Source organism: Jaminaea rosea (assembly GCF_003144245.1).
Source record: "Jaminaea rosea strain MCA 5214 unplaced genomic scaffold BDZ90scaffold_8, whole genome shotgun sequence".
Classification (NCBI taxonomy): Eukaryota; Fungi; Basidiomycota; class Exobasidiomycetes; order Microstromatales; genus Jaminaea; species Jaminaea rosea.
In genome coordinates this window covers 377,649-395,126 of record NW_020289982.1, presented here as the reverse complement: position 1 = coordinate 395,126, position 17,478 = coordinate 377,649, and the positions used below count along the sequence as shown (strand labels likewise).

General features: G+C 59.7%; 4 protein-coding genes across 4 annotated transcripts; all 4 read left to right on the top strand.

Moving 5' to 3' along the window:
- Window positions 1–1,845: 1,845 nt before the first annotated feature.
- On the top strand, window positions 1,846–4,546 carry BDZ90DRAFT_232681 (hypothetical protein). Its single transcript, XM_025506344.1, has one exon. It carries the CDS (start codon window positions 2,079–2,081, stop codon window positions 4,128–4,130), a length of 2,052 nt encoding a protein of 683 aa, XP_025361733.1. The 5' UTR covers window positions 1,846–2,078; the 3' UTR covers window positions 4,131–4,546.
- Window positions 4,547–5,945: 1,399 nt separating this feature from the next.
- On the top strand, window positions 5,946–10,682 carry BDZ90DRAFT_186537 (hypothetical protein). Its single transcript, XM_025503825.1, has 2 exons — window positions 5,946–6,313; window positions 6,380–10,682. The coding sequence occupies exons 1-2, from the start codon at window positions 6,130–6,132 to the stop codon at window positions 10,606–10,608; spliced, it is 4,413 nt and encodes a 1,470-aa protein (XP_025361732.1). The 5' UTR covers window positions 5,946–6,129; the 3' UTR covers window positions 10,609–10,682.
- A 449-nt stretch (window positions 10,683–11,131) lies between these two features.
- On the top strand, window positions 11,132–13,321 carry BDZ90DRAFT_232679 (hypothetical protein). Its single transcript, XM_025506343.1, has one exon. The coding sequence runs from the start codon at window positions 11,303–11,305 to the stop codon at window positions 13,253–13,255; it is 1,953 nt and encodes a 650-aa protein (XP_025361731.1). The 5' UTR covers window positions 11,132–11,302; the 3' UTR covers window positions 13,256–13,321.
- Window positions 13,322–14,158: 837 nt separating this feature from the next.
- On the top strand, window positions 14,159–15,561 carry BDZ90DRAFT_246415 (kinase-like protein; the record flags this gene model as incomplete). Its single annotated transcript, XM_025507559.1, has 3 exons — window positions 14,159–14,170; window positions 14,378–14,689; window positions 14,782–15,561. 3 exons carry the CDS (start codon window positions 14,159–14,161, stop codon window positions 15,559–15,561), a joined length of 1,104 nt encoding a protein of 367 aa, XP_025361730.1.
- Between the last annotated feature and the right edge of the window lie 1,917 nt (window positions 15,562–17,478).

The following is a 17,478-nucleotide window of genomic DNA, read 5'->3' as shown; positions in this document are numbered from 1 at the left end:
TTATCGTAGAAGCTGGCCCTGATTCAGCGGACCCCTCGCAACTGCAAAGCTACCATGTAGGAACACCACTGCTTGACGTCCGCGGTGTCCGAAGTTTGGCCCAACTAGCTCGAGTTCCGGTGCAAGCCATGGGCATCTCAGCGTCCCAACATGGTAGCCTCCCTGTGAGTCTTGAAGCGCCACTCAAATTTCGAATTGCGCTACTGCGTCCAAGGGTGGTAGGCCCCAACGGCCCGGGAGCCTGGATCGTCAATGCAAGGCCGCCGCGGGGTGGAGGGGCTGGGCTCGGGACTCAAGCAGAGGCCGGTCAACGATCGATCCGCCCGCCTCGATCAGGCACGACAGCCCTTGATCCTCGTCGCGCTCCTCCGCTGCTCTTCTCATGTGTGTCTCTGTTGCGACGCCACTGAAAATACGAAATGGGCCTCGTTCACGTCCATGCCGCTCGGGCTGAGGCAAAACCAAGGGGAACAGGGGCTGGACCTCGACGTCGTAATCGTTTCCTCGTCCTCGTGTGCTCATCAGCGCGAGCGAGCGAGGGAAAGCTACGAAGCGGTCTGGACTCTGGCGCACGATGCGACTAGCCCCACGATGTCCTACCTGCAGCTCACAGGACGAGATGGCCAAGGAGAAGAAGAAGAAGAGCTCGGTCACGACGCCCATGACGCCTCATGACACAGAGCACATATCGAGTCGAGGGCAATGTCACCATCGTTCAACGGCTCCCACGCCTGACAAGCAGTTGTGCACAGCCTAGCTTTGAAAGACGACGAGGAGGAGGACGAGGGGAAGGGGGCGGGCCCAGCCACAAATTCAATGACGGTGGCATTACAACGGCATGTCCGAGGCAGACACGCCCAAAGCGCGATTGCGTTGTGTGTGCAACGCCCCCTCTCTACCAATGCATTCACGACACGACGACCTGCATTGAATCTCACGGCACATCACCGCCAGACTAGCCAATGTAGCCCGATATGGACCTACGCCCCGCCGTCAGTCTCAGAGCCCTTCTCCACAGTAGCTTTGCCCGGGTCTCTCCTCGACCTCCCACCACGCCCGCCCCCCGTTCCCGGCTCGTCGTAGCTAGCTGCCCTCGTATATAGAGTGCGGACTTTGGACGATCCCCTCCAAGAAGAGGAGTTGCGATTCTCCCTCCGCCTCCCCGATTGACTTTCCTCTCCACGATACACGACAAACGAGACGAGACGTCCAGTTGAGCTTTTCACCTTTCTCACCATCACCACCATCATCATCATCATCATCAGCGCTTCTCACGTCGCAGCTGCCAATCAGTCTGACTAGGACTCTTCTGAAAAGGTGAGCAATCAGTTCAAGGCTTCGTCGCGTTGCCCCGCGGCTACTGTACGTGTTCGTCAGCACCGCCATGACAACCACGCACGCCTTCGGTACGGAGCTCGAGTGCAGCGGATACCGAGTTGGCGATCGATCGATGGATGCTCTCACGGTATCACGAATCGCGGGCAGTTGTTCGCTTGGAGCCAGGCAGCAGCGGCCAACGCAGCGTATGAGCGAGCGAGCCAGCTAGCTCTCTGTGGCCATGGCGAGGCCATGGAGGCAGAGGTAGAGCAGCCGGACCGTCCGGCCAGCGCGCTTCGTCGCCCTATCGCCCGGCAGCGGCTCAACTGTGAGCCACTCGATGCGAGCTCTGTTGCTTTTGGCTCGCAAACGCTCGAGCCTAGTGTAGGTGGCAGGTGGCTGGCTGGCTGGCTAGCTGCTAGATTAGCGGCTGCTTTAGCCGCGCCTGCCAATGGGCCTGCATCGACGCGCACCCCTCGTCTCCGCTGCCCAGCCTCGACGAACAAATGGAGCGAAGCGTCGGCTTCCGCGGCGCGGCGGGCGACAGAGACGGCAGCTTGATTGGGCGAGAGCCAGAGGAAACAGGGCAGGACAGTGGTGGCGCATCACCGCGACTGCCTCCCCGCTTGGCTCTTGCATCTCTCACGTCGACGATCTCGACCCAAGTCGTTCAAGGAGGGCCATTGGAGCCTAGGTCCTCCCGTTTCAATCGCTTCTTCACGGCTTCGCTCCCTTCCCTTCCTTCTATTTGGTCGTTGAGAATGGGCTACTCACCTCCTCCTCCTCCTCCTCCTCCTCCTCCTCCCCCCGCCGCTCCTTCACTCTCTCACAACCTCGGTTCCCCCTCCTTTCCCTCTTCCCAATCCTTGTCACGATCTCAGAGCCCAGCAATCACTCGTCCTCCTCCATCACCGCCTCGACCGCCCACGATGTCAGGACCTCACCACAACAGCAACACCTACTTCAACCCTTCGAACACGTCTGCTGGTAGCTTCCAACAGAGGCAGCAGCAGCAACAGCAGTCGTACCACCAGCCTCAGCACCACCACCAGCAACAGCAGCAGCAGCACTACGGCGGCGGCGTCTACGATGCTCAGCAGCAGCACTATTCGCACCATCAGGCTCCTCTCGACTATCATCAGGGACAAGGTGGTGCAACCTCTTCCTACGGCATGGGCATGTACCAGCACATGGGCGCTCCTCAGACCAGCGGCTCGTCTTCGTTTGGCGGCATGACGTCCGAGCCTCACATGCTGCCCCAGCATCACGGCCACCCTCATAGTGCTGCCGGATACCATCATGGCGGGGCAAACGAGGACGTGTACGGCAGTCACCCTTCGCACGCCGGCATGCACCACTCAATGGACTCGCATCACCATCAGCATCAGCATCATCAGTCCATGGCTGGCTCCTCGTCCAGCGCCGTCCATCAGCAGCAGGCTCCCAACTCGCCGCAGGACCAGTCCGGCAACAGCATCCGCCCTAAGCGTCGTCAGGTCAAGAATGCCTGCATCAATTGTCAAAAGGCCTGCAAGAAGTGCGACGAGGGACGACCCTGCACTCGCTGTATCAAGTACGGCCTGACAGAGACGTGCATCGACAGCATGCGAAAGGAGCGAAAGCGAGGCATCAAGCGTGGACCGTACAAGAGGCGAGCAACCACTGGCTCGAACAATACCGCCCAGAACGGCTCGACGTCAGTAGGGAATAACAAGGCGGCTTCGTACGACACTAACGCGGCAGTCAGCTCCCACAGCTACGATGGCAGCAACGGGCACAGCCATGGCGGAGCGAGCAACGGCAATAGCTACGACTCCTCCGCCTACCCGATGTCGGCTCCTACTTCGTACCGCGCTCTCCCCTCCACGACCGGTGCGCAGAACAACAATGGCGGAGCAGCGGGATATGGAGGCGGCTTCACATCGTCGCCGTCGCTTTTTCCGCGCGAGCAGCTGAGGAACAACGTCTGGGGCACAGCTAGCTCGCCGATTGACGCTCATACGCGTTTGCCCCAGACGGCCTTTTACACTGGCAGCAACAGCCATGGCGCCCTGCAGCAGCAGCAACAACAGCAGCAGCAGCAGCAGATGGAGGCCCGATCGTCTTCGGCACCCCTTGGAGCTCAAGGTAGTCCCGTCAATGCTACCTTCCCGTTGTCCGCAAGGCCTGCAGGGATGACGGCATCCTCCTCCTCCTCCTTCTACACCAACGGTGGCGCTCAGCACCCGCTTCCCTCTCCCTCGGGCGGGATCGGCAGCATGCTCGCGTCCGGTGGAGGACGAGGCGGTGTCCTCTTCTCGCCTCCTGCTCTGCCTACGACGGGGAGCTCCAATTACCTCAGTGCTACCGCATCTGCTCGTCCAGGTCTTCCCTCGATGGATGGCATGTCCTACGGCTCCTCGTCCAGCGGGTCTACTGCCAATTTCTCCTCGCCTCGCACTCCGCTGTCTGCGGGAGGCAATGGCAACGGCAACGGCGGTGTAGACGCGACCAACATGCCTCACCAGCTGCACGACGTGAGCAACAACATCTCAGCAGGCCCCTACATTAAGTCACCCACAGCCTACGTCCACCATCCGTCTGCGACCACTTCCATGGCTGGCCTCGGTGGTAACGTCACAGCCCAGCCTGCTCGTCCCTTCCCGCTTCAAATGCCGCAGTTCCCTCGGGGGCGCGACACCAGTGGCGGGTCGGCTATCAATGGCCTTGGCATGGGCATGGGCATGGGCGCCATGAAGGGACAGGGTCAGCACCAGAACCATCATGTCAGGACCACCAGCGCAGGCGTTCCTTCATCCGCCGTCGAGGCTTAAGCAACGTCGACCTTTGCTCTGCTTCTCCACTGTCACGCATCCCAAATCCAAAGCCAGGGCAGTCACCTTCGCGTTACGACGTCGAGCACCAAACGCAACACAACGCAACGTCCTTTCTGTTCCCTCACTTCTCAGCTTGTACTCTTTGCACTCTAGCCCAGCCCGACGCAGTCCAGAGCCTCTCTTGCCCTTTCCTCTTTCTTCGTCCCTCGCTCTCTCTTTTCCTTCACTCTCACCATCCCCACCTACCCACTTCACGCGTTACCTCTCACCATCTCTCTCTCTTACCCACTTCACGCGTTACCTGCCTTTGCTCCTCTTTTTTTTGTTCGATCTCATGTAACCATACTCAGCTAGGCTCGATTGGTCCTCCTTTCTCTTCATGGCTCAATTCTAGGAAAAGTCGTATCCAGCTCATTTTCTCCGTCTGCCCTCGTCCATCAGCCTCGAACCTCTCGTTGAACGTGGGCTCAACCCAGATCTTCTCCAAGCCTGTCATGGCGCTGCTGACCCACACACGTTGCTCAATCTGATCAAGCCACCTCGACAACAGCGAGAGAGCGTGGGGCTCCCCCTTCTTCCTTCCAGGTCCGCTACCAAATCGACTCGATTTCCCTTCGGCCTCCGCCGCCGCGGCCACATATTCGGGCTCCGCCCTTTGTTTGCGACCTCTCCTCGACTAAAAGCGCGAGACATGCTAAAGTGACAAGCAAGCAAGGGGCTAGACCAGATCGCTGGGCGTGCCCTGGCATCATCTTTAAGCCTCCAATCCACGCCAGAATGGAGCGATTCAATACGATGTGAGACAGAGAAATTCCAATCACGGCGAGACTTGGGCGAAAGAGGTCGACAAACGTACGAGATGACAAGGGCGAACCATGACACCGAATGCCGTTGCAGGTGAGACGGTCAGGCTTCCCCTTGACGAGCACGTCGTGGCGACTCCAGCTTAGCACATTTGATACGAGACATGGGAATCTTTCTCCCCTGCCGAGGAAGCCGTGTCGTCGTCGCCGTCGTCCATCTCGCTGGATCCAAGGCGATCGACGAGCTCTGCGAGCTATCACAGCAGCGCCTCCCCATTTTGGCAGACCAGGGTCCCTCCTTCACGCTCGCGACGTGTGGCCAAAGTTGACCCGCTCTAGCTCTCAGAGCTTGCGTATGCGTGCGTGCGTGCGCGTGGATGGGCTGCGTGAGGCGCGAGAGGGCGAGCGCGACGGCGACGGCGACGGCGACAGCGACGGCAATGTGGGTGGGCGTGCGGCAAGGGAGGCGAGGGGGGCAGGCAGGCAGGAGAGAGGTCCTCGATCATGCGGGGCGTCAAAAGAGGGTGGACGCCGATTGGCAGGCAGAGGGTGCGGGCGGCTAGCAAAGGTTGGTGAATAGCAGCAACAACGAGTGGCTCTGCGATCCAATTGGCTAGCTTGCCTCCTTCTTGCCCAACACTATCCTTGTCGGTTACCAGCGAGCGAGAGAGCGAGCGACAATACGTTGTCATCAACGTCGCTGTCGCTGTAACACAGTCGCTCCCCGCACCCTTCCCCCATCTCGCCTCCTCGTGTCCCCCTTCACCGGCATACTCGCCTCGAAGCACATTCGTCCCATCTATCAGCACCTCCTCCCTCTTCATTCAATTACAGGCCGCCAGGAACCCAAAAAACGAGCTCGTCAGCCTCGTCATCTTCCTCTTTTACTGGCCGGCAATCTGCTCATATCGAGCCGCTCCTCGCCCCACACGAAGAATAGGAAGCTCCCTAGCTGCTGCGCCCTCACGCGATCGCTGGCGTGGTCTACGAGCGTGTCTCCTTCGCTCTCCTCGCTCTCTTCCCTTCTACTTCCTTCATCTTCGCCCCATTCTATCTGTTTGCAGCCAAAGACTACGTCTCCGCCAATCCTACATGCTCTGTTAGACGGCGTAGACTCCCTCCTCGTTCCCAGGCAAGCAACCCCTTCCCCACCCCTTTAGACGCGACTTCAATTCCCTCATTCGCCGCAGGCAATGGCGCCTACTCCCAGCCTATTCGGCGCAATGGACCTAACGGCGACGCCTCGTCCAAACACGACTGCGCTCAAGGAGGACAAGTCTCTCCCTCCACCACCGCTCGAGGAGATCCTCATGGAGCGGCAGGAGCAGATGAGAATGCAGCGATGTAGCAGGAATGACCTCGATGGCGGCGCCATGAGTGAGCAGGCGAGCGAGGATCAAAGCACCAGAGCTACCGAGCTGACCCTGATTGTCCTGCCTGCAGCCTCAGAGCCGTCTAGCGCCGGCTCCACGAGCGTCTCCTCCCACTCTGGCACTGGCTCTCCAGTCCAGAGCTTCCAGACTCCTCAGCTATGGCCTGCAGCATCCAGCTCCTCACCCACTCTCCCCGATCAAGGTACCCTCGCTCCCGCTTTCGATCCTTCCGTCATGCGCATGACCGAGGCGACGGGCAGCATGACACTTGCTCGTAGAAGGCGCAATGGCAGCAGCGGTGCCGCATCCCTGTCTAGCCCCACTCTGCCAGACCCTGCGACCTTTCCCATCCCACCTTCACCGGCGACAAGCTTGCGTCATCAGGAAGCGACGGCCACGTCGGACGTAGCATCGACGACGAGCGGCCACAACAGCTCGGCGCGTGCCTCCTCCCTCTGGAGCATGAGCAACAGGTTCAGTCGTAATGGCAGCTGGGATACGCATCACAGTAGTCCGATGACAACGCCATCGAGTTCGAGAGATTGCAACATGTTTGGGAAGGGTGAAGGAAATAAAGCCGGCGACCGCGAAGACGACGAAGATGACGTTGGGTTGGGAATCTACTCTCAGCCGTCTGAGACAGCAGCGGGCGGTGGTGGCGCTGAGACCGCGGATAGATGGGCGCACCATCGCAACCCAGTCTGGACACGCAAGCCTGCGCCCCTCACTCAGCACATCGTCTCCTCGACTCCATCAGAGCATTCCAGTACGAAGCCGCCTGCCGACGAGGTTGAGCAAGTACGCGAAGGGACGACACCCATCATCGCGCCAAGGCCTACGCTTGGTCGCATGGTCAGCGAGCCCAACCTCACGGACAGCCTCATATCGACAACGTCCACTGCATCCGTCGCTGGCCCTCTTCTTCCTCCTTGCGCGATCCCTTCCAGAGGAGCATCTCGCAACCGCACTCGCTCTGACGCTTCTCCCAGCGGGGCTGCGATAAGCGTCCGGCGTCGACCATCGAAGGCGTCGACTACCACATCTTCGTCATCGTCCTCGTCGATGCCAATGTCTTCAGAGGACGGCTCCTTCGCTGTGCTCGCTCGTACCGTCAGTCCAAGAGGAAGCTCCCTTCGTACGACGACTCGTTCGCACAAGCCCCCCTCCTCCAAGGCAGGCAGTGCAGGCATGAAAACGTCTACAAGCCTCAGCAAGCTCGCCTCGTCGGCCACCCTTCACCGCAGGCTGGACAGTCGCTCCTCGCTGAGGGAACTGGATGAGGGGATGCCGACCTCTCTCACCTCGTCCTCGTCCTCGACGTCGATGATGTCGACCAGCTCAGAGTCGCGCGCATACAACAACCGCAAACGAGCCATGTCAGCGGCGTCTTCGATCGCTTCGTCCAGCCGGCTGAGCATTGACGTCAAGGCGCTTGGGATGGAGTTCCCGCACCTCACAGCGGTGAATGGCATCGAGGAGAGTGTGGGCGATGCAGTCAAGGTGGTAGAAGAGGGCAGAGGCGTGGTTATCGAGGCCAATGGTCGAAGCCTCGCTGACATTGAGTACGAGATCGGCAGCGAGACAAGCCACCTGCTGCTTTCTGGCTGCGAAGGTGGAGAAGAGATGACGGCCTTCCTCGAGAGGACACTTCCCTCAGCTGCCCATAGCCTGCTGGTGCTTGACATCTCGCACACTGGCATCGTGGATTTGCCGCCTTGCATCGAGCAGTGCAATCGCCTTGAAGAACTCAATGTCTCGGGCAACGCCTTGGCATCAGGCAAGCTACCCTCTTGGATTGGCTCTCTCTCCACCCTGCGCGTCCTCATCGCCGACGACACTGGCTTGGTGTCGCTTCCTCACGCCATGAGCAAGCTCTCAGAGCTGACGACGCTCAGTCTTGGACATAATCACCTGGCGCACCTCCCAAGCTGGCTCTGCCTCCTGAGTGGCAAGCTGGAGCGCCTCTATCTCGAGGGCAACCCCTTCAAGGGAGCGTGGCAGAAGCTTCTCGCCTCCATTTTCCCTTCGCAGGTCCCTGCACCCGCTGTTCCCATCTCCGCACCGGCTGGACCCTTCCGCAAGGAGAGCGGCTCGTCCTCGCCATCTAGTCCGGCGAGCGAGCGTCGCCCAGGCTTCTCACGCAAGAAGAGCGACAACGAGCTGGCCAAGTTCTTCAACCCGAGGGTCTCTCAGCAGTCCTCCCAGGTGACGACGCCTCAGCAGGAGCAAGACCAGCCCGTTAAGCTGACGGCCATCGAAGAGCAGATGCAGCGTCGCGGTCTGCTCGACCGAGACGCGACCGTCAAGGCGTCGAAGGGGTCAGAAGGTGGTGAGAGCAAGTGGGCCTTCCTGCGCAAGGTGACGCGCAAGACGTCCAGCAACTTTCTCAGTAACAGCGCGTCGGCCTCGGCAGCGGCGTCCGAGAGTGGTCGAGGCGCCGGAGCAGAAAACAGCGGCATCGCCTCGCCGGCGCGGTCACGCAGGCCATCGATCGACGTCACCCAACACCGCAGTCCGAAGACTTTGCCACGGCTGCACACCTCAAATGCTTCGTTGTCTCGTCCAATGGACCATGACGCTCCACCAGCGACCGCGCCTGCAGGCCTTCTCGCTGCCTTTGAGCCAACGCCTCGCTCCGTTTCGACGCCAGAAGAGCGTCGCGGCCTCGCTCCCCCTCAAAGCCAATCGAAGCGTCGTAGCTTTCTCGATTTCAATCGTGTCGAAGCGCCACGCGAGGACCCACTCGAGCTCAAAGGCAGGATGCACGCTCTCATGTGCTACCTGCGCGACCTCGACGACCTAGCTCCAGCCTCGCAGGCGCGCCGTCGTCGAGCAGCATCAAGCGCACGCAACAGCGATGGTTCTCTCAGCTCGTACGGCGCCGACCATGTCGGCAATGGGGGTACTGACTCTCCCATTCGTCTTCGACATCCCTCAAACCAGCTGCTCAACATGACCTCAACCTCTTCGCCCGCCCCAAGTGATATCAAGGACGACTCACGGCGTCGTCGTCGCATCATTGCCGAGATCATCAGCTCCGAAGAGTCGTACATTCGTGGCTTGCAGGAGCTCTGCGACATTTACGTCAAGCCGGCCAAGTTGCCAGACGAGAAGAGCAACGGTGTGCCCATTCTGACGCCGCAGGATCATCGTGCCGTATTTGGCAACGTCGAGGGCCTACTCCAGTTTCATACGGGCGCTTTCCTTCCTTCGCTGATGGCAGCCGCGGACGTCGTGCTACGTCAGCAGGAAGAAGGTGGCGACGACGAGAGCGAAGAGGCCAGATGTCTGACAGCAGGAGCGGCAGAGGCGGTCGCAGACGTCTTCCTCCGACACAGCGGCTGGTTCCGCATGTACAGCGCCTACATCAATGGCTGTGACCAGGCGCAGACTAAGCTGGCCTCCTGGCTTGCCCCATCGCAGACCTCAAGCGCTGCGGCCGCTTTCCGTTCGGCGGCTAGCAATGCCACTGGAGGCGGAGGTGCAGCTGGCGAGCTGCTCCGCGTCAAGCGCATCAAGACCTTCCTGAAGCGATGTCGCCTCGACCCACGACACACGCAGCTGAGTGTGGAGAGCTACCTTCTCCTTCCCGTGCAGCGCATCCCGCGATACGAGCTCCTCCTCAAGGACCTGGCACGCAGCACCGACTCGAAGCGACTCAGCAACTCCGAGGCAGTCACGTCCGCTCTAGCGCAGATGTCCTCGATTGCGGCGAGCGTCAACGAGAGCAAACGCCAGTCCGAGCAGGATCGTAAGCTCCTCGCTTGGCAGAGCAGGCTGCGCACTGGCTGGCACACGCCCCTCGTTCAGCCTCATCGTCGCTTGCTGCGTGACGGGACCCTCCAACTTCGTCGTGTTGTGCAGAGGGTCAAGGCCTTTGATGACGATGCGGCTGCGGCTGCGGATGGAGACGCTGCAGATGCCTCGTGCGATGGAGCGTATGGCGAGGGCGGGATGCAGGTCGACTGTCTGGAGCAGCATACGGTCGGTAAGCCTATAACGCTGCTGCTCTGTAATGACGTCTGCGTTGCAGTCACCGCTGAAGGTGGGGCAAACTCGGCAGCCTCATCAGCCGTCGACCTTTTCGCCCTCCTCAAGCCTCGTCACACCGGTAGCGGCGACGGCTCCACGTCATCGCCTTGCTGCCAAGTCATGGGTCAGACGTACCTCCGCCTCGTGGATGCGCAGCGCATCTTGTACTTTATCACCAGGACGCACGCTGAGGCCGTCGAGTGGTGCGAGGCCATCAATGACGTTGCGACAAGGAATGGCTCTGGGGCTTTACGCAGAGGCAGCTAGGCATACGCGTGCACTTCTTCTTGGACGGCCAGCTACTTCTCACAATCTTCCCTTCACCCTCTATGATAGACACACCTTTTCTTCCACACTCTGTATCATCAGCGACTCGACGCTACGAACCTTCTCTTACTCTGCCCCCGCAGCTGGCCTACCTCGACGGCACGACCCTAACGCTTTGGTGTCCATGTCCATCATTGATGTAGATCCTTCGTGGCCACCTCGCCATCCTCGTATTCGTCCAGCATGTCACTCGTATGAAAATGATAGCCATTCTCGTTACCCTCTTTGTGCAATCGCCTTGCTCGATTCTCGTGGCCATCGCCGTACGAAGGGACCGCGGAAAATCTGTCTTCGGGTCTGCGCGGAATTCCCGGCCAGATGTGCCTGAGTCGGTCGACAGATTTGAGCTCGCCGGCGGGCGGGGATAAGGAAAGATTGGATGGCAAAGAAGGTTCGGCGTCGGCGGCGTACATTGAAGACTAACTCAAGGCGCTACTCGAACAGGGGTTGCTTCTCACCCTAGCCTCCTTTGGTGAGGTGATGGTGGACGGAAAGCTTGACTTTCCACGTCTCGCTGCCATCTCTTGCGCTGGTCCTTCCAGCATTTAATGGGCCTGCGAGCTCGCGCCTGTACCCCCAGCGTCGTCTACTCTAGCCCGACCGCTACGCTGGACATATCCTCTACGAGGGCACCATGGGATGCACAGAACCCGTCTCTGTTGAAGGTCATCTCAGTGATAACGACCTGGACAACACACCAGCTCATGATCACGCCACAGCCGACGCGCCATGCTCTGGCGCGGACGAGTCGATTCCAGTCGTCATCGTAGAAGGCTTCCTCTGCGCAACCTCAAGTACCGTATGGGGCGGGTTCGCCGACGAGATGGAGCGGGGCAGTGCAGCTCATCGGTCCTCGGTCCCTTCCTCCTCCAAATCTCACTCGGGTCGCTCACGCCCACCACGTCAAGTAGTCTTCGCGCCCATCGGCCCTGTCTCCTCTTTGCACGACCGAGCCTGTGAGCTCTTCTACGGCCTTAGGGGCGGTCGAGTAGACTACGGTGCCAAGCACGCCAGGGGTCATGGGCATGGAAGATATGGCAGGCGTTTCGAGAAGGCAGCATTACCGCAGCTCTTTGAGCCGAGAAGGGCCAAGGAAAGAAGACGTCGCTCCGCCCACTTCATCGGCCACTCTCTAGGCGGACCTACGATCTACAAGCTCCAGCAGCTCCTCAGGCAAGGCTTCTTCGACTCGGCTCTACGGGAGTTGGATCCCGAGTTCCAAGCTGGAACAGCGAGCGATCTCATCCTCTCGATCACGACCATCTCATCTCCGTTGCGGGGCACTCCCATTGTCCACTTGTTGGGCCTCGAGCCCCTCTCTTACCCAGTCGTGCGGCGGTGGAGCACGGGCGACTGGCTAGCAAAGGCAGTGCATGTTGCCGCTTTCCTAGACAGAGAGAGATTGCCGCTGCCCGGCTGGGTGAGGAGGAGATTGCCAGATACATTTGCAGATGCGTGGCATTTCTCGCCGAGGCGGCGACCAGAGCTGGGCGAGGAACACGTCGATGAGTGGTCATGGCGCAAAGCTTTTGGGATTGCGACTTTGTATCGCCAATTCTTGAAGAGCGACTGGGCAGAAGGAGTTGACTGCGGTCCTTGGGACTCGACGATACACGAGAGGATGCGCGTGGAGGATGAGGAAGAGGCATGGGGCATTACAGGCGATGCTGCCAAGGAGAGAACGTGGTACTGCTGCATCGCCGCTGCCATGACGGAGCGCGCCAGCACCTCCGATGTCCTTGAGCACCATACGCCACGCTCCTCTTCGTGGTTCACCGACTTACTCGCTGCCTCGCCGTTGGGTATATCTGCTCGACTGCTTGGCAGGTTTCCCTTCGTCTCAATGACGCCGCCGCCAAGCTTCCTCACCAACGACAAGGAGCATCAGACGGAGGAGAAAAAAGAGTCAGCAGAGTTACTGCTCGCTGATTCAGGCTACAATAGCCCGTACGTGCTCGACGCCGATGGCGCAATGACGAGCGTAGCCTCGCCACGACGCTGCTCCCTAACCGACTCGGAGTCAAGCTTGCCAACGACTTTGCCCTCATTGGCATCACTCCTGGCTGACTGTTCACCTCCAAGTTCGTCATCGCAGTCTGCTGGCAAGCTCAGCTCCATGTCCACGCTCGAGGCCTGGCATGCCAACGACGGCATCGTGCCCCTAGCATCGCAGCTCCACCCACGGGAATGCGTCGAAGGGCTGTGCACTCATCACGAGTGGCACCAGGACAGTGTCGACGACGGCGACGAGGCTGGGCAAAGGGCAAGTGCGCAGCCCGCCCTTGTCGATCGCCTCTTTGGCTCCATTGTGACACCGTGGACGGCGTGGATTCTCAGTGCTGGCGGTGACGCCGACAAGACGTCCACACCAGCGCCTCACGAGCAGTCGATGTCTGCCTCTCCTGGATGTACCGCTGCTGCGGGGCCCGCGCCCAATCACTACCACACCCACTTGATACCAAATACCACCCACGCTTCGTTGGCCCCTCTGTGGACGGCGTCGCGGCAGCAAGTCGAGTTTTGGCGCTTCGTTGGAGGTTGGTTTGCGAGCGTCGAGGAGGCGGAGGAGACGTGGTCATACAAATAAGCATGCCTGTCCACTGTTTTATGTGCAATATCGATGCCTCGCCTGACTCGGTGATGACAAAGTAGAGACTGCTGTCGCTTTGGCCCCTGAGTATGTCACGGTATTCTCGAAAGCGGTTGGTCCGCTCATCAGGCGAGGAGGCAAAGCGGCCCGTTAGATGCCTCTGTTGTCTTTCCTCGCCGCCTTGTCATTCTGAGCTTCTGTCGACTGCGTGTGCATTTTGATGCTGTCAGCCGCCATTCACTTCTCGCGCTTCTCGAACAATGCGATGCCGTCTCGCTGGGCAGGAAGTCATCGTGTTCGCGGTGTTGCGTTGCCTTGGGCTTCCCTCGCGGGCCAAGTCGGGGCGTGCGTAGCAGCAGCTAGGCGCGAATGCAATGCTGAGCCCAGGAACTCACTTTGCACTTTGGCTTTGCCTGGCCTTGCCTTGCCTGCCCTACTCTTTGCCTGGGCTCGTAGTTTTGCCCGGCGCCCCGACCGGTGCGTGCGGGAGTGCGGGCGTGCGGTCGGTGCGTGTGTGTGTCCAGCAGCTCGTCATGAGGGCCAGAGGCGCGGCTGCTGAGCTGGGTGACGGGGCGGCCGCTAAGCCCCTTTGACTGCTTGTCGGCGGCCTAGTCATCTCAGCCTCTTACCATCACTACCATCACCGACTGCCCTCCTCTGCTAGATACGACGCTCACTCAGTAGACGTCGATCAGCACGTATCGCTTCTTCTTCCCGTAGATACGACATACCGCTCACAAGTGAGCGCACGGAGTTGCTAGCCAGGACTTGAGCCAGACAGCAAACAGTCGTCATCTGCAGAGAAGTTCAACGTCGAGACACAACTCGGCCCATCGTCCTTTCCCTCCTTTCCCTCTTTTCATTTCATCTTCCTCTTCAAACCCACTATTAGCTCACAGCATGGATCTTCGAGTAGGCGGCAAGTGAGTACTGCCTGATACCACGACTCTCAGCGGAGAGACTGATTGCTCACCACTGCGCGTACTTCTTGCTTCCCCCTTCCTCCTTTGTCCCTCCGCTGTCGCATCGCACCCCTAACTTCAGAGTGAGTACAGCGGCTTCTTTTGAGTCCTCTTCAGTATCGACAGCCTACTCACCTCTCCCCCCTTCACGCCGCAGTACCGCATCGGCAAGAAGATTGGCTCTGGGTCCTTCGGCGACATCTACCTCGGCATTAATATCATCTCTGGCGAAGAGGTAGCCATCAAGCTCGAGTCTATCAAGGCTAAGCACCCGCAGCTCGAGTACGAGGCAAAGGTCTACAAGACGCTCGCAGGCGGCGTCGGTGTCCCCTTTGTCCGATGGTACGGCCAGGAATGCGACTACAATGCCATGGTCATCGACCTCCTTGGTCCATCCCTCGAGGACCTCTTCAACTTCTGCAACCGCAAGTTCTCCCTCAAGACTGTGCTGCTCCTTGCCGACCAGATGGTGAGCAGCGATGGAGCACGATGTCATAAGAGACCATCTGGACTCACACCCTCTTTTGCCCCTTCCCCCGCTCCCCTCGCCCCCACGCACAGATCTCACGCATCGAGTACATTCACTCGCGCAACTTCATCCATCGCGACATCAAGCCTGACAACTTCCTCATGGGCATTGGCAAGAGGGGAAACCAGGTCAATGTCATCGACTTTGGACTCGCCAAGAAGTACCGCGACCCCAAGACGCACCTTCACATCCCTTACAGAGAGAACAAGAACCTCACTGGTACTGCCCGCTACACGTCGATTAACACCCACTTGGGCGTTGAGCAGTCCCGACGAGACGACCTCGAGTCGCTAGGCTATGTCCTTATGTACTTCCTTCGCGGCTCGTTGCCCTGGCAGGGACTCAAAGCGGCGACGAAGAAGCAAAAGTACGACCGCATCATGGAGAAGAAGATGACGACGCCCACCGAGCTCCTCTGCCGTGGCTTCCCCTCGGAGATGGCAATCTACCTCAACTGCTGTCGCTCACTCCGCTTCGACGACAAGCCAGACTACTCGTACCTCCGCAAGCTCTTCCGCGACCTCTTTGTTCGTGAGGGATTCCAGTACGACTACGTCTTTGACTGGAGTGTTCAGCAGCGTGCCACTGAGGAGGCAAAGGCAGAAGCCGCAAAGCAGGTTGCTCAGCAGTTGCCCAGGCGCAAAGTGCTGCCTCAGGGTGAGGAGGAGGGCGGTGCGCAGACGCCCATGGAGTCGGCTCGCGCTGTCCACGGCTCGCGCACGGCTGCTGCTGCTCAGCCTAATGCCGCCTATCAAGGTCAGTCGTCCCGCACGACTCGCCGTGACGACCAGCAAGCCCAGCAGTGGTACTGAACAGGCGCAAGTCAGTGAAGCCGACGCACATTAAGGATCGAGACGGTCGAGCGCCTGCGCTCAAACCACGCTCTCAACTCAAGGAGGCAACAGGGAGAGAAGGGGGCGACTACAACTTCCGCGTGTAACGCGAGGGCGTCGGAGGACTACAAGAACAGCAAAGGTTCCATCGAGGCACTGGTCGCCCTCTCTCTGACCCTACTCTCCAGCAACGATGATCTCGTCGCACCAGCGCGACAACGAGTCAACGTCGCGTCTTCTCGACCACCTGAATGGTGGCACCCGCACCCGCATCATCATCATCAACACCACATCATCCAATCCCCCCTCGCTCCGCCGTACCAGCATTGCCCCCTACCCCGTACATCTACCCCAACCGTGCGCGTGCCCGCCTGGCGACACCTGCAGAGCTAGGTCGAACGACTCGCACGACACAGCAGACGAACATCCGTCCCACCCACACATCAGCGACGCAGCATCAGATGACGACACACGACGAAGGAAGGATGACGACACAGCGCATATACGTCTTGGGATGGACGACCCGCAGAAAGAGAGACTAGCCACTTCCAGCGACTCGCTGAGGGCTTCGGAGGAACACAGGTCTCTCGAAGAGCAAGGGCAGTCAGGGCATCCCCAGCAGGGAGGAAACACAGCAGAGGGCGGGAGAGGTGGGAGTGGAGGGAACCACAAGCGCAGGTTGTCAGCATCGGCATCGCCTCGTCATTCGCGTGGGGGTCATTTCGGAGGGAATAGGGGCTGAAGATGTCAATCAGTAGCAGGACATGGGAGCCGCGAGGCAGGCAGACGCCGCCAGGGTAGACGTTGAGCACCCCTCAGAGCGAGGAAAGGCTTCATGTCGGCGCCCGCAGTCAGCCTCAGTCAGGAACTCGAAGCAGGTTGACCACGGCCATCGGCAGCCCTCACGAGGCACCACGTCACGTCCCTCCTGGGTCCCTTTCGGGACAGGGGTCTGTCTTCACCGCACTACCACTTGCCTCGCCTGCGCGTCGTCGTCCCACCCAGCTCCACCCCTTAGCCCCGCATCTCCTTACTCCACCGCAACCTGTCCCGACTCTTGACAATCATGATCTAGTTTCTTGCTCCTTCGCCTTCGTTTGACCAGTGCAACTGATGTGTGAGCGAAGACTCATCTCGACTTGACCTTCACGTATTCGTTACAGCTCGTCGCTCGCTCCTCGCAGCACTGGCAATCCTAAGAAAGCGAGCGTCCCGCCTCGTCTCCCCTCGCGCACACGACATCAACATCGATCTTTGAATGCGGAATTGTAGCAACATATCGTGAGAGAAGAGCAAACAGCGAGAGCACCTTCAATTCAACCATCGCCAGACACGCCGACCCCACATTGCGATGCGCAATGCTGCGCTGGCATCTCGTTTCTCCTACCCCCGCCCGCCGCCGGCCATCTTGGCTCGTCTTTACTTGCTCGGCCACGAGTTGCTACCAAAGATAGACTAGATTTAGACTCACCCAGGCGAGAGCTAGTCGGCCCTGTAGCTCACGACACGACCGGCCACCCCCTCATGCCGACGCTGACCTCCCCGCAGTGTTTGCTCGAGAGGACGTTGAGAAGCGTCGTGACGTTTGCGTTGCAACACGGCGCGAGAGCGGGCGTGAAGTCGAACGATTAGTGATCTCCGCCTGGGATTGTGATGCTAGCTGGCCGTGTTGGCTGAAAATCAAGGTAGCAAGGTAGAGGCCAAGCTTCATGCCGGCAGCAGCCCATTGCCGCGATGACCCTTTCGCCCCCTCGCTCGATCGAATCGCTCATCGGAGCGTGACTCGTGCGTACCATTCATTCCGTCGCACCTTCGTGCGTACGTCGGTGACAGGCTGTCTGATGGACCATGGACCTGCAGTTGAGACGCACACGCACACGCACAAGCAGGCGCGGG

Bases quoted from the DNA above. Each gene is read 5' to 3' on its own strand.
- BDZ90DRAFT_186537 (XM_025503825.1), top strand. From the start codon at position 6,130: ATGGCGCCTACTCCCAGCCTATTCGGCGCAATGGACCTAACGGCGACG. The intron at 6,314-6,379 runs GTGAGCAGGCGA...TCCTGCCTGCAG, and splicing joins CCTCGATGGCGGCGCCATGA to CCTCAGAGCCGTCTAGCGCC.
- BDZ90DRAFT_232679 (XM_025506343.1), top strand. From the start codon at position 11,303: ATGGGATGCACAGAACCCGTCTCTGTTGAAGGTCATCTCAGTGATAAC.
- BDZ90DRAFT_232681 (XM_025506344.1), top strand. From the start codon at position 2,079: ATGGGCTACTCACCTCCTCCTCCTCCTCCTCCTCCTCCTCCTCCCCCC.